Source organism: Gossypium raimondii, chromosome 5 (genome assembly GCF_025698545.1).
Source record: "Gossypium raimondii isolate GPD5lz chromosome 5, ASM2569854v1, whole genome shotgun sequence".
In the NCBI taxonomy this organism is placed as follows: Eukaryota; Viridiplantae; Streptophyta; class Magnoliopsida; order Malvales; family Malvaceae; genus Gossypium; species Gossypium raimondii.
This window is the reverse complement of record NC_068569.1, coordinates 11,462,015-11,474,286: the sequence shown is the minus strand read 5'-3', so window position 1 is coordinate 11,474,286 and position 12,272 is coordinate 11,462,015. Positions and strand designations below refer to the sequence as shown.

Genomic DNA, 12,272 nt, shown 5'->3' with positions numbered 1-12,272 from the left:
AATTATAAAAATTTGGCTATTAAAATAGTAAAATTACATTTTACTATCGTAAAAATTATAATATAATTTCGGTCCCCTAATTTTTTTTTTTGCCTTCGCCTCGATTATAATCGAAATATAAATTTGGATATATATTATTGAATTTATATATATCTATAGATTTATATCGATGAATTGATGATATATAATTTTATAAGTTAATAGTGAAATAAGTAAAAAAATTTATCAAACAATAAATTTAATTATGAAATTATACATTGTCAATGAGTCATCGTGTTAATTTTTTTATTATATTATATTTTATTAAAAGAAGGATCTACTTACATCGTTATAAAATTAGATCATTTTGTATATTTATGCACAATAAATATTTTAATAATTCGATCATTGAATTTATCAATATAATTGTACATGTCATTCATATAAATTTTCGAACCGATTTAATATCATGTTAATCTAAAATATTATATATATTAATATTTATTATATGGACGGAATTTTTATATAAAACAAATAATTAAAATTTTTTAATTTATATCAAATATAACGTGGATGTTATATTAATACGATGATTAGTTGATTAAAATATTAATTCTACAATATGTGTAAGGTGAAAGGGGATCACTTTTCTTTTTATGAAATATATATTTTAAAATAAAAATGGGGTCCATTTGAAATGCACTGCCCATTTGCTTATTTAATACCACCCCCCACTTCTCCCTCCAGTAAAACGCCTCCTTTCCCTACTCCTTTTACACTCTCAATCTTGATCTCTTTCGCTCATTTTCTTCTTCACCTATCCTTCTAATCGTATCATCATCTCCGAGGGAAAGCATACAGATTTAAGAAGGGAGAGCTTTTTCTATTTTGAAAGTGCAAGTACTAACATTGGCTGAGAGAGGGCAGTCATACATACATACGTACATACATACATACATACATACATAGATATATATATAGAGAGAGAGAGAGAGAGAGAGAGGGCGCCGGAAGCAAGCATGAAGGAGAGCGGGCGGAAGCAAGGTGCAGCTCCACCATGCGCAGCATGCAAGCTTCTAAGGAGGAGGTGTGCCCAAGACTGCGTATTTGCTCCTTATTTCCCTGCAGACGAGCCCCAGAAGTTCGCTAATGTGCACAAGGTCTTTGGTGCTAGCAATGTCAACAAGATGCTCCAGGTTTCATTACCCACCATTTTACATATATAATAATATATTGCTTAACTAAAATGACCTTTGGAGATCCTTATTCAATAATTCTTAGCTTTAACTTGATGACAATAATTCTCTGTTTAGTGCTCTCTCATTCTTACATTCCCAGAGTATGTCCAAACTCATCATTTTCAACTTCTTCTGCTGCTTCCTATAAAAAAAGAAGAAGGGGTTTTTGATGATTTTGTCTTTTTCATCATCTTAATTAAGTAGCCTGTTTTGTTTAACATTAAAACAAAATTAATAAACAGTTCCTGCCCCCATATAGATTATAGTGTCCCCTTAGGGTAATAACGACAACTTTTTTGTTCCATTCTTTTCATTTTGAACTTCTCCAGATTATATATATATTTTAATTCTACAATAAATTTTAATTTCTTTTTATATAAGAAGATCATATGTTAATTTCGAATTTAAATATATGAAAATTAAAAAATCTAACCATTACTGTTTTTTTTTTTGAGAAATAAGTTAAAAAAACTTCATTTATTAAAAAATATATGAATAGAACTTTTTGTTTGCTTTTTTTTTTCTTCTTCTTTCTGCTTAAATTTCTAAGGGCTGTTCGCAGATCACGTGAAGATGTTGGCTAGGTGCCGAGCGGGAAATTACATAAACTATCTTTTTGACCAACTTCTTTTTTTCACTCTATATTTTGCTTGGAAATAGGTAGATTCTAGACCCCAAAGGAAAATTGTCTTTTCACCGAAGAAGTCCCCTCAAATTAAAATAAGACTAACTAATAAGGAATTGAGCCACCAAATTTAAGCATTGTATATATATTAAATATATATCATATCATTTTAACCTTATTTACAAAATAAATATATATATAAATGAACTTGTTTTAAACTTTAAAACAATGCTTTCCACTTTTGACTAATTCAATTGATAATACGAAATGATGCAAGGGGAAGTTGTTAAAATGATGTCACTATGAGCTCATATTACCGCGGCTTTTTGGCCCATGGGTCTTTACTTCGGCACGCACCTTAACACAGATCTGACTTTTAGGCCCTGCAAGCTGACCGAATTAAGCTATCGAACTTGCAGGAGTTACCGGTTCACCAGCGAGGCGACGCCGTTAGCAGCATGGTGTACGAGGCCAATGCCAGGGTACGTGATCCAGTTTACGGGTGCGTCGGAGCCATATCATCACTTCAGCAGCAGATAGACGCCCTTCAAACCCAATTGGCCATGGCACAGGCAGAGGTGGTGCACCTCCGGGTGAGGCAGACCGCATCGTTTTCACATCATGGGTTCGGCCCTGGAAGCCCGAGTAATAGCGGGTCACCCTCATCCAAGCTGATGGGTTCACAAGCTAAACCCATTTTTGACATGGATATGGTAGTTGACCACGCTAGCTTCGGAGAGTCCATGTGGTCATGCTAGGTTATTATTATATATATACAACAGGCTGCATTTTTGTCACCCTATGCTTGATTTCCCTCTTAAATATAATCTCTAAATCATTTTTATATACAGCAATATGAGTCGACAAAAAAAAGAGAGGTGGTGGCGGTAGCGGTGGCGCTGTGGCGGCTAGAGTGGTTCTCAAGGTCATTTAGCATATTTTGGTTTGAAAAGGGTCTTTATCATTAACTATATATGATGTATATGTATAATTTTAACTTTTTATACATGAGCTTGGTTTTAGCCTATTTTGGTTGATGCAACCAATTTAAAAGGTGACGTTTATTAAGTTTGAAAATCGAGCACCCTTAGCTCCTACTACTTCTTCTTCTTCTATCTTTTAAGTTATATAATGACTTCAATTAGTGCATAAATTTCTCCATTGCTATCTAATTGATGTTGATGACTGCTTATATAGTCAGCCCTGGGTTAATACTTTTGTGGTGTTGGTTTACCTACCATATAACACCATTATATGAAAATCTTTTAAAATCTATTATTTTTTGGGGGAAGCTTTACGTTGGCTTAATACATTTGGTTTGCCTCATGAGTTCACCTGAAACGTGGGGGCATTGAATTGGATTAGTTGACAGAAATTTTAATACCATTATTTTAGGGTTAATGTAATTAAATAAAAAAAACCAAGTTGAAAACAATTGCCTAATTCAAGCTAATATGGATAAAAAATTTCAGTCTTCAATATGAGAATAAATTATCTAATTTAAGTCTCACTGTGAAAAGAATTATAAAATATATAGATAAATTTGGACAAAAAATTTAAATTTCAATACGTAAACAATTACCAAATTTATGCCCAAAATAATGTATAAAAGCTATTTTTATATTAAATTCAAATTTTCAATAAAAACCAACGACTTGGGATGTGGGAAAGTAGATTTGCTGGTAAGTAAGATAAGTCTAGCAAACCATTTTCAAAAGAAGAAAAACATCCACAACTATTATTATTTAAATTTTCAGACTAGAGCCTTTTAATTAGAAAAAATAAAACATATTTAAAATTGCATTTTAAATGAAAATTTTAAATTCAAATTTTAGAATATAATTATTGAAAGGACAATTACAAATTAAAAAAATTATAAACCATAAATCCAACATAAAAAATATCTTAATTATAAAAAAGGAATAAATCCTAAAATTATACATGAATTATGGTTTAATGTGCAATTGTATATATGGACTTTGATTTTGTGCAATTTTATACATGCAATTTTGATTTGATCTAATTTTTGTAAATTTTAACACAATTATCGATATAATATCATTTTATGTTTATATATTACATACATAAATAATTATATTTATCCAATATAAAAATAAATTGATGTATTTATTTCTTTAAATGTGTATGATTGAAACAAAATTAAAGTTCCAAGTATACATTTGAACCACAATTAGAGTTTCACGCGTATAATTGCACCATATTAAAGTTTATGTATACAATTGCACATTAAACCATAATTCATGTATAATTTTGAGATTTATCCCAAAACACTACAAACTAACAAGATTATGATTTAACATAATTAAGTTGTTGGAAGACGGGTTAACATCAAGTAATAGGTTCCTTATTGTGACATTAATTCTTTCCTTTGGGTTCCCAACAAAAACATGAATCAAACCCATAATCATGAACCCCAGTTGAGCGCATGTACGCTTGAGGGTGGTTAATGTGGCTATAACATACATGCATTCTCTTACGTTGACGTCTTACCTACTTTTTAGTCCTTTCCCGCCCTTTACTTAAAAAAAAGAAAAACAATTTATATTAAGCACCGGAGGAATTTTTTTTTAAGTGTTGAAAATGTGGGTGGTGTCAAATAATGCAACATGGGATTCTACAGAAAGTCAAACCCCTAACCCAATCATTTCCACATCCAGTAACCTGTAGTAGTGTTATTAATGTATGTGTTTGTTTAAACTGAACATCCCTTTTTAATTGTTTCAACGAAGGAATCATTCGTTTCTATTAGGAGGTCTTAGGTAGACCTAATTAACACTAATTTTTCTTTGCATTACTTTTTCTTTGAAAGAAAGAAAAAACTTTGAATGAGACTAAATTGGCTATGGGTATCGGATATATAATTGATTCAATAATCATAATTGTTAATGTTGAATTACGGAAGCAAGAGAAGTTTTGATTGGCCTTGAAACCCTGAATCAAAATTTGGAAGAAGGAACTTTGCCAAGTGTGCAGTAAAATTGTCAAAGGAATCTAAGCAATATCCCTAAAGAAATCAAACTAGTATGAGCTAATTTGTTTTTAAAAGAAAAGACTTGTTGTCCAAAATACCAAAATCAAATCACACCTTTATACCAGTTTCCTTTTGCTCCCCATTAGGGTTACCAATAGTGAAGCGGTAGGTATATATTTTTTGAAATGAGGAGATATGGAGGACTGGGCCATCTCTCTTCTCTCAAGGAAGGGAAAGCATGGTGGTTTGTTGGAATGCACTCACCATTATGGACTTCTGTAAGTCAAATTACTCTCTCATTATGTCCCTTTGCGATCACTCAGACTGCCTAATTAACCCATAAACCCGCATTATTTTTGTACTGTAAAGTCTAAACACAAAGAAGGTTGATTTGAATTTAAAGACATCAGCCATCATTTATCTTATGTAACTAATAAACTCTATGAATATGGGTTCTACTTTGAGATTAAAAAAAAAAGGTTGTAAATATTGGAATTCGAACCCGAAATGGACTTAAACTCCATGTTCGTAATTCAGATTCCATTAAGTAAACTAATTAGATTTGTTTTTAGTTTCGTACTTGCTCTTGTGGATGTAATATGTCAAGGGTAACCAAACCAAGAAATGAGAAGAGAACTAGAATGATCCAGGCCCAACTTGGTTTGATATCAATCTGGGTTACGAGCTGAAAAGGAAAAAGAAAATCATGTTTGCTACTTAGATCAAGGTCCAATTTTTAGGTCTATAGAGCTTCAGACAATGGCTAAAAAAGATGGGCTAACCACGAGGAACCAAATTTGCAAATGTCTTTTGGTTATTTGAAGACAATGTCCGGTTTCCATCGATGATCAACTTCAGACAGGGTTCACTACTAACCGAAAGACTTCTTCCAACACTAATTTCTTTATTTCAGAAGACAGTCTTAACATGTCTGAATGAACAAGGCCTGAACCTAACCTTCACTACTTTATTGAAGTAGATTATCACATACACTTTTAAGATATTGACGATTTATTTTGTGCCATGCAGGTCGAGTTCCTGGCCCTCCTTATCGGTCTGTTCATTTAGTTTGTGCCAGTTGATGAAGGGCCAGTTAATGTTACTATTGGAGCCCAACTAAGCCAGACAAGAGGCTGACTGACTGTTTGCATTAGAATCACCACTCATCTTTCCTTAAATCTCACCTTCTATTCTCAACTTGAAATATATATGCATCTCTGCTTTACGTTTTGTCATCCATTGGTGTGATTAAACATCTAAGTTGATGGTATAGGATTTCATGGTATTCAAAGTTTCCTGTTTATAGCACACATTTGTATTTACTGTCACATGAATTTGGGTAACAACGATTGAGATGGAGAGAAAAATCATATCCAAATTATGTTTTAACACTAGCATTACATAAGCTCACACAGATTAAAAAAACCTTTACATATACAAGTAGAAGAAATTTCCCAAGACGCCTCTTTTCTCCATGAACAAAGTCAGTCTTCGCATCCTAGTTGTTGTTCCATTCAATCTCTGTATGCTCAAAAGATAATGAGAGAAAACAATTATAATGATTAATGACATTGTTGGTAACAGGAAATATCATTGTCGAGAATTCAAGAAAAAACTTGAAGGGATGCTGGAGACCTGAGGAAGATAAGATTAAACGTCCTTGACAACAAGGTCACCATTGATAAGCTCTCTGTAGGCAGCGACAGGCCAAATAAAGCCTCTGAAGATGAGACCGGTAGCCAAAGGCACATCGATGATGATCTCCTTCATGGCTGGCTTCTTGTCATCGCTTATAGCAATGAGGTAGCTCCTTCCGACCCACCCGATCCATCCAGCGATGTACAAGAACAACAGGCCGGGCGTGATGAACTCACCCCAGTGCCTCTGATCGCCGCTCACTATCAAATGAGGCAACCCATCGGAGCCGCAGAGCAAGCCGTACTTGCCGTAGTTGTCGAACCGTCTCTTGGTTTTCTCGATGGTGGCTTTGATGGCGAGAGCCGGTGCGCTATCGGGGCCGTAAAGCTTCAACGAGGATTCCAGCTTCTTGATCTGCTGCTTCTCGCGCTTGGCGAATTGCTTGGACTCTTTGCAAGGAGTGAGCCCCGCAATGTCGGCAACAGCAGGGAGTGGAGCTGAAAGAAGGATGGAAGAAAGAGCCAGAGCCGCTGAGAAGGCCTGGAGTGGTGAAGCCGATTTGTCGGAGGAAGGATTGCTGGAGGAGCATACAATCAATGATCTGGATGAAGCCTTGGGGATCACTTGGGTCTCCAGCTTTGGCTTCAAAATTGATTTTGAGAGATTAGTTGGGATTGTAAGAGACATCTTGGGGATCTCTTTTCTTCTTCTTTTTGATTTTCTGGTATATTTCTTTGCTGATGATGAAGAAAGAGAGGAAGGTGAGGGTTGGGTTTTAGTCTTTTAGATTCGGGTAAGGGGGAGACTAGTGGTGGGAGGAAGGATAAGAAAGCTGAGATGGATGGTTGTGGTTGGTTAAAGGGCGACTGTTGGTTGTGAGTTTCAGATTCTCTTATATCCATATCCTCTCAAACTTGAGAGCTTTGTCGTTAGTTCGTGTGTTGCGCATGAGCCAGACCCTACTCACTACTGCATGTAACTGTAGCAATATCTTTGGTTACAATAAAACAGGACATCATTCAAAGGGGGAACTCAAAAATATCAAAACCCCGTTATTTGAAAACATAACATCAATTTAACATGGGATGGGAATTCCATTCCTTCGTCACTAAATGCAAAATCTTTAGACATAAAATCAAAATGATGTGCCAAAATAAATCTTTAGGCCTAGCGATGATTAGTGTAATGATCGTAACGACCTGCTTCCAGGGGCAAAGCGAAAGGGGCAACCAGAGCCAGGTGTTTAATATTCTCTTACTCGAGAAATAGTGAAAATTTTATCACTGTCCTAGTTACTAAATTGTATCCTATCAAAAAATTCCCGACTTTGCGGTGCTCTATTTCTGCTTGATGTCTTTACCAGATGCATTGGCTCTGCAGAGTTCTGTTTCACTCAATGTGTTGTTAGGTAACTATTATGAAGATCAAAGAAAGGAAGGATAGTCATGATTTTGAGAATCATCTGATAGAAAGTTGGACTGTGACCCTGATGATGGTTAACTTCGAGCATTTGGAAGCCACTTCCCCTGAATAAGTAGCAATCAAAGCTCACCAGACGATGTTAAGGATTTTAGGCTTCAAAATAGAGATGGGTGTAGTTCTAGCAAACAAAACAGAGAGATTTCGAGGGGTAAGTTGCAGCAAGCAACTGGAGGATCTGAGAGAGGCAAGAAAATCTGGCCTGGCATACATGATGGGCAATTTGCGAGTGAAACATTGTTTATGTGGTTTCTTGAGAAAGAACTGTAAGCGTCTACCCACTCACTCCGCTCGTGCTCCCACATACATCTCTCTAATCGACTTTAAATCATGGTAGAAAGTTTTGATTTTTTTTCTTTAAGTACTATCTCTCTGAGATAGTGTGCTGTGATTGTTCTTTTGATAAAGCAACCAATTGTTTATTTTAATCAAAGTTTTGTTGCAGTTTTATGGTTTAGTAACTTCGGCAACCACTACTATGGTTAATGTATGTGTTTAGTTATCTGCAAAGTATCATAAAATAACTGAGTTAAGCTACATCAAACGTTCAGGCTAAATTATGCTTCAGAAAATAGATTTTTAGCTTTTATAATTTCAACCTGTTAAATTGAAACCCTCCTTTTTTAATTGATACTGATATCAGATGAACAACCTCAATTTGAATATAAAAACATAAACTCGAGGCAGAATGGATACAACAAATACACTATTTTAACCATTTATTTCATGTGACAAAAGTGCACAGGGCAGGCAACACAAACAAATCCAATCTAAAATCAAATGACAAAGGCAACCCTAAACTTAACCCTGCTGAGATAATATCATTTTAACACAGATAACCAAACATAGTTTGTCTCAAATTCACACAAATATAAGCAACCAAACAAACAAAAAAACAAAAAGCTTGTCTACAGTAAAATAAAGTACAGGGAAGGGAATTTTCTTTTCTAAAGTTATCCCAGAGATATAAAATCCATTCCTGGAACCTGTCAAACACTGGCCAAGTTGTCAGGCTTGGTATGTGGAGGAGGAGGTGCACCAGGCGGCGGAGCTGGTGCCCCATAAATCTGAGGGTTAGTAGCTTGTCTCCGTTTAGCTCTTCTGAAGAAGTAATATGCCGCAGCAAGTAATATGCAGAGGATAAGTAGTGGTAGAGAGATGATTACAACCAAACCCATCTTTACTTTGAGCTTTTCCCTATGAAATCTCTTTGTAAAGAGGAGAAATATATTTATAAAGAGGTTTCTTGTGGCTTCTTAAATAAAGTGAGGGTTCAGATTCTGTGGAGGACAGAGTGGAAGAGAAAGGTAGGTGTTTTTTAATGTGTTTGCTAACTGTATACAGCTTAATGTTCAAGCCTCCACGGCTAAACTTTCCAACCCAATGCAGGCATTTGTCAATTTCCAGTGGACAAAAGTGTAGTAACGCTGAGTTAAGTGCTCATGAACAGGTCTTTAATTTGTCTGCCAAATCACTACATTCTGATTCTCCTAGGATGTTACTTTACGGTAGTTTAGTAGTATTATTTTTATTAAGATACAACTCCACTCCACTTGCAAATGTTCTTTCTATTTATGCTCTACTTAGTATTGGCCAACTTTTCTTCTTTTTTTCCCCTTAAATTTTGAGGGAAGTAAATACCGATACTCAGAAACAAAAATTGCTGCTTACCAAGAATTGTAGGTGGCAAGGGCTATTACACACATACGATACGAATGGATATATAAAAATCTATACAATACAAAATGAGATGAATTAATCAAACCAAAAAGAAAAGGAAAGGGAAAAAAAAAGGAAAATTGAAAAATTCAAACGATTACAATAACATATAGCCCAAAGAAAATTAGTTATTAAACCAAGAAACCACACCAAACTCAAATGTAGTTAAAATTAATCAACAACAAGGATACATATGAAGAGCTTGTTTAGTTCATAACGACATGAAAAAGCATGAGAACTTTTAAGCAGCGATCATGCCATTTTGTTGCTTCAAGTAGAGGGTATTGGGTTGATGAGGTGTAGGAGAAGGGAATGCAGGTTGATGAGGGGAAGGAACAGAAGGGAATGCTGGGTGTTGATGAGGCGGAGGTGGTGCTGGAGGAGTCCCTGGGGGCACCATTACACCATCTACAACCGAAACCATTCCCTGTGACTGAGGATTAATCCCAAGTTCTTGAGCAGCCAATGCACGCCCTTCTTGTCGCCCTTTGTTCCTTCCCATTACAAAGCAACCAAAGCTCAACATGATGAAGAGAATCACCATGGGAAGTGAAACCACCAGCACATATCCCATTTCTTCACTCTCCTGAAGATCCCTTCCTACTTAGAGATAATGCAACTTTCCCCCTTGAGCTGCTTAAGGTCTCTTTCTTTGGATTTAAGCTCATAAAATGGCGAGAGAGAGAGACTAACCATGGAAGGATTAGTTGTATGTCTAACGTCTATTTATGGGCAGCTGTGAGCTCTAAGAAAATTGCAACCAATTGACTTTCTTCCCCCCAATGTTCTAACAACTAAGTAAGTTGAGGGAAGAATTTTGATTATATATATAATTATATATGCGGTTGGTTCAAAAGATATGACTAATTAATTTGATTATATAGTAAAATGATGGGGAAAACTAATGCTGGAATGGACGATTAGTGCAAATTCCTGGAGTTAACCCCAACATATATTCTTTTTTCTTAATTTGTATCGGGTTGCTGGCTTTTTTTTGTATGCTCCATATCTCTAAACTCTGCGAGGTTTTGGGTTTGACTTTTACCCCGTTAAGTGTAAACTACAATCAAGTTGGGCTTAATTTATTTTGTAGTTTCTTTTTCCTTGCAGAATCTCTAATCCATCGATTAGGCTGGCACCATGTTCTGAATTCCTCTGCGGTTTGTGCAAGTTAGACATTTTTTTAGTTAAGTCAATTTGTCATTACTCCTATTGCAGCTTCCAAGACCTTCCCTTTATAGTTGAAAGGAAAATGGATGAATAATATATATATATATATATTCCCAACTACGAAAAGAAAAATAACTTGCTTAAAGATTTTAATTAATTAATGCAGGTCTCGGTTTTACATTAATCTGTCTACTAATTTCTCAGGCAAGTACACCGGGAAGAAATTGGTTCTGGCTAGCCGACGATGACTTTAGTACGAACCTCATATATAGTTATTTCCAACAGAAAGGAAACATTATTGATTGCAAAGGTTTCTTAGCACCAGGAAGGTTGAGAAAGGTTACAGTCATCCTCAATGCTCAGCTGGATTGCCAATAATGTAGCAGCCAACGGGGGCGTCCATGCATGCATTTGCACAACAGTTATAGAAGTGGAGCTCATGGAAACTGAGTTAAGGTAGCCAAGGTTATAGGATAGCAGCAAGGACATATATAACAGACCTCTAATCTTCATTCACAAGCATTTACTGGGGATCCACTTAGTACTACCCTTGGAGTGGGGGTCAGTTTGGATAAAGGCTGCTTCGTTTTGTTGTAACACCAGAGGCTGATCCGGTCGGTCCAAAATTGAAAATAGTGGTCTAGTACGTGGCTGAAAACATTATAGAAAACATATCTCATGCGTCGGGAATTATATGTCCTTCATACGGCAGTGAAACATGAAAAATGAAAAAGATTGGCTAGAGAAGAGGTTGAGTGAAATGTAGGAGAGTTGGGAGCAATATGCTGAACAACAGGATCTTATTTGGGCTTGAAGACCAGTTAGTTGTTGTTGAGCGTAACAGTATCAATCATAGGCTAAACGGCCTGCTAGCGGAAAAGGCTTTCAAACTCCAATCAGTCCAACCATACCATAGGAGGCACCTTCCTTCTTCATCCCAGAACTGTCTCTTCTTCTGTTCGTCATCTGCTTCAATCAAACACTCTGAGTGAGTCAAGCCTCTCTAAATCCTACGGTCATGCACTCTTTTATTAGACGGATCATCCAAAATATATAATAACACATTAACACTCCTGAGGAACTTGTGTCCCAACACTGATATATACACTCCATCTCCCACCCAAAACCCATTGATATATAAATATTCCTATAATTTTAGTTATTTTGCGCATAAACCATGTCATATGAATATTTTTCTATCCAGAAAATATTCCAAATTTCTCATGAAATAACGAAATTATCCTATTTAAAATTCCTTAAACCTTATCATATATATCTCCTGGAGCTGTATATCCTTACAAAACGTTTTAGAGTAAATATATATGTCACACATGAAATTTTCTGAACAATTATAGTAATAATATATTCAAAAAATTGACAAAATTAATGAAAAATAACATAAAGATATTATATAATCTTTTTTTTAAAAAAT

The 12,272-nt window shown here is 35.4% G+C and overlaps 2 protein-coding genes across 3 annotated transcripts; one reads left to right on the top strand and one right to left on the bottom strand.

The window, feature by feature from the left end:
* Positions 1-730: 730 nt before the first annotated feature.
* Positions 731-2,919, top strand: LOC105771172 (LOB domain-containing protein 4). Of its 2 annotated transcripts, none has more exons than XM_012592585.2 (3): positions 731-1,175; positions 2,262-2,435; positions 2,694-2,919. In XM_012592585.2, the coding sequence occupies exons 1-3, from the start codon at positions 999-1,001 to the stop codon at positions 2,808-2,810; spliced, it is 468 nt and encodes a 155-aa protein (XP_012448039.1). In that variant the 5' UTR covers positions 731-998; the 3' UTR covers positions 2,811-2,919. The 2 variants fall into 2 exon arrangements, with proteins under 2 accessions (XP_012448039.1, XP_012448038.1); XM_012592584.2 differs by having other exon boundaries at positions 2,262-2,600; positions 2,694-2,866.
* A 3,270-nt stretch (positions 2,920-6,189) lies between these two features.
* LOC105769912 (photosystem I reaction center subunit III, chloroplastic) lies at positions 6,190-7,274 on the bottom strand. Its single transcript, XM_012590866.2, has 2 exons — positions 6,470-7,274; positions 6,190-6,355 (listed from the first exon to the last, which is right to left on the bottom strand). The coding sequence occupies exon 1, from the start codon at positions 7,157-7,159 to the stop codon at positions 6,485-6,487; it is 675 nt and encodes a 224-aa protein (XP_012446320.1). The 5' UTR covers positions 7,160-7,274; the 3' UTR covers positions 6,190-6,355; positions 6,470-6,484.
* Positions 7,275-12,272: the final 4,998 nt, after the last annotated feature.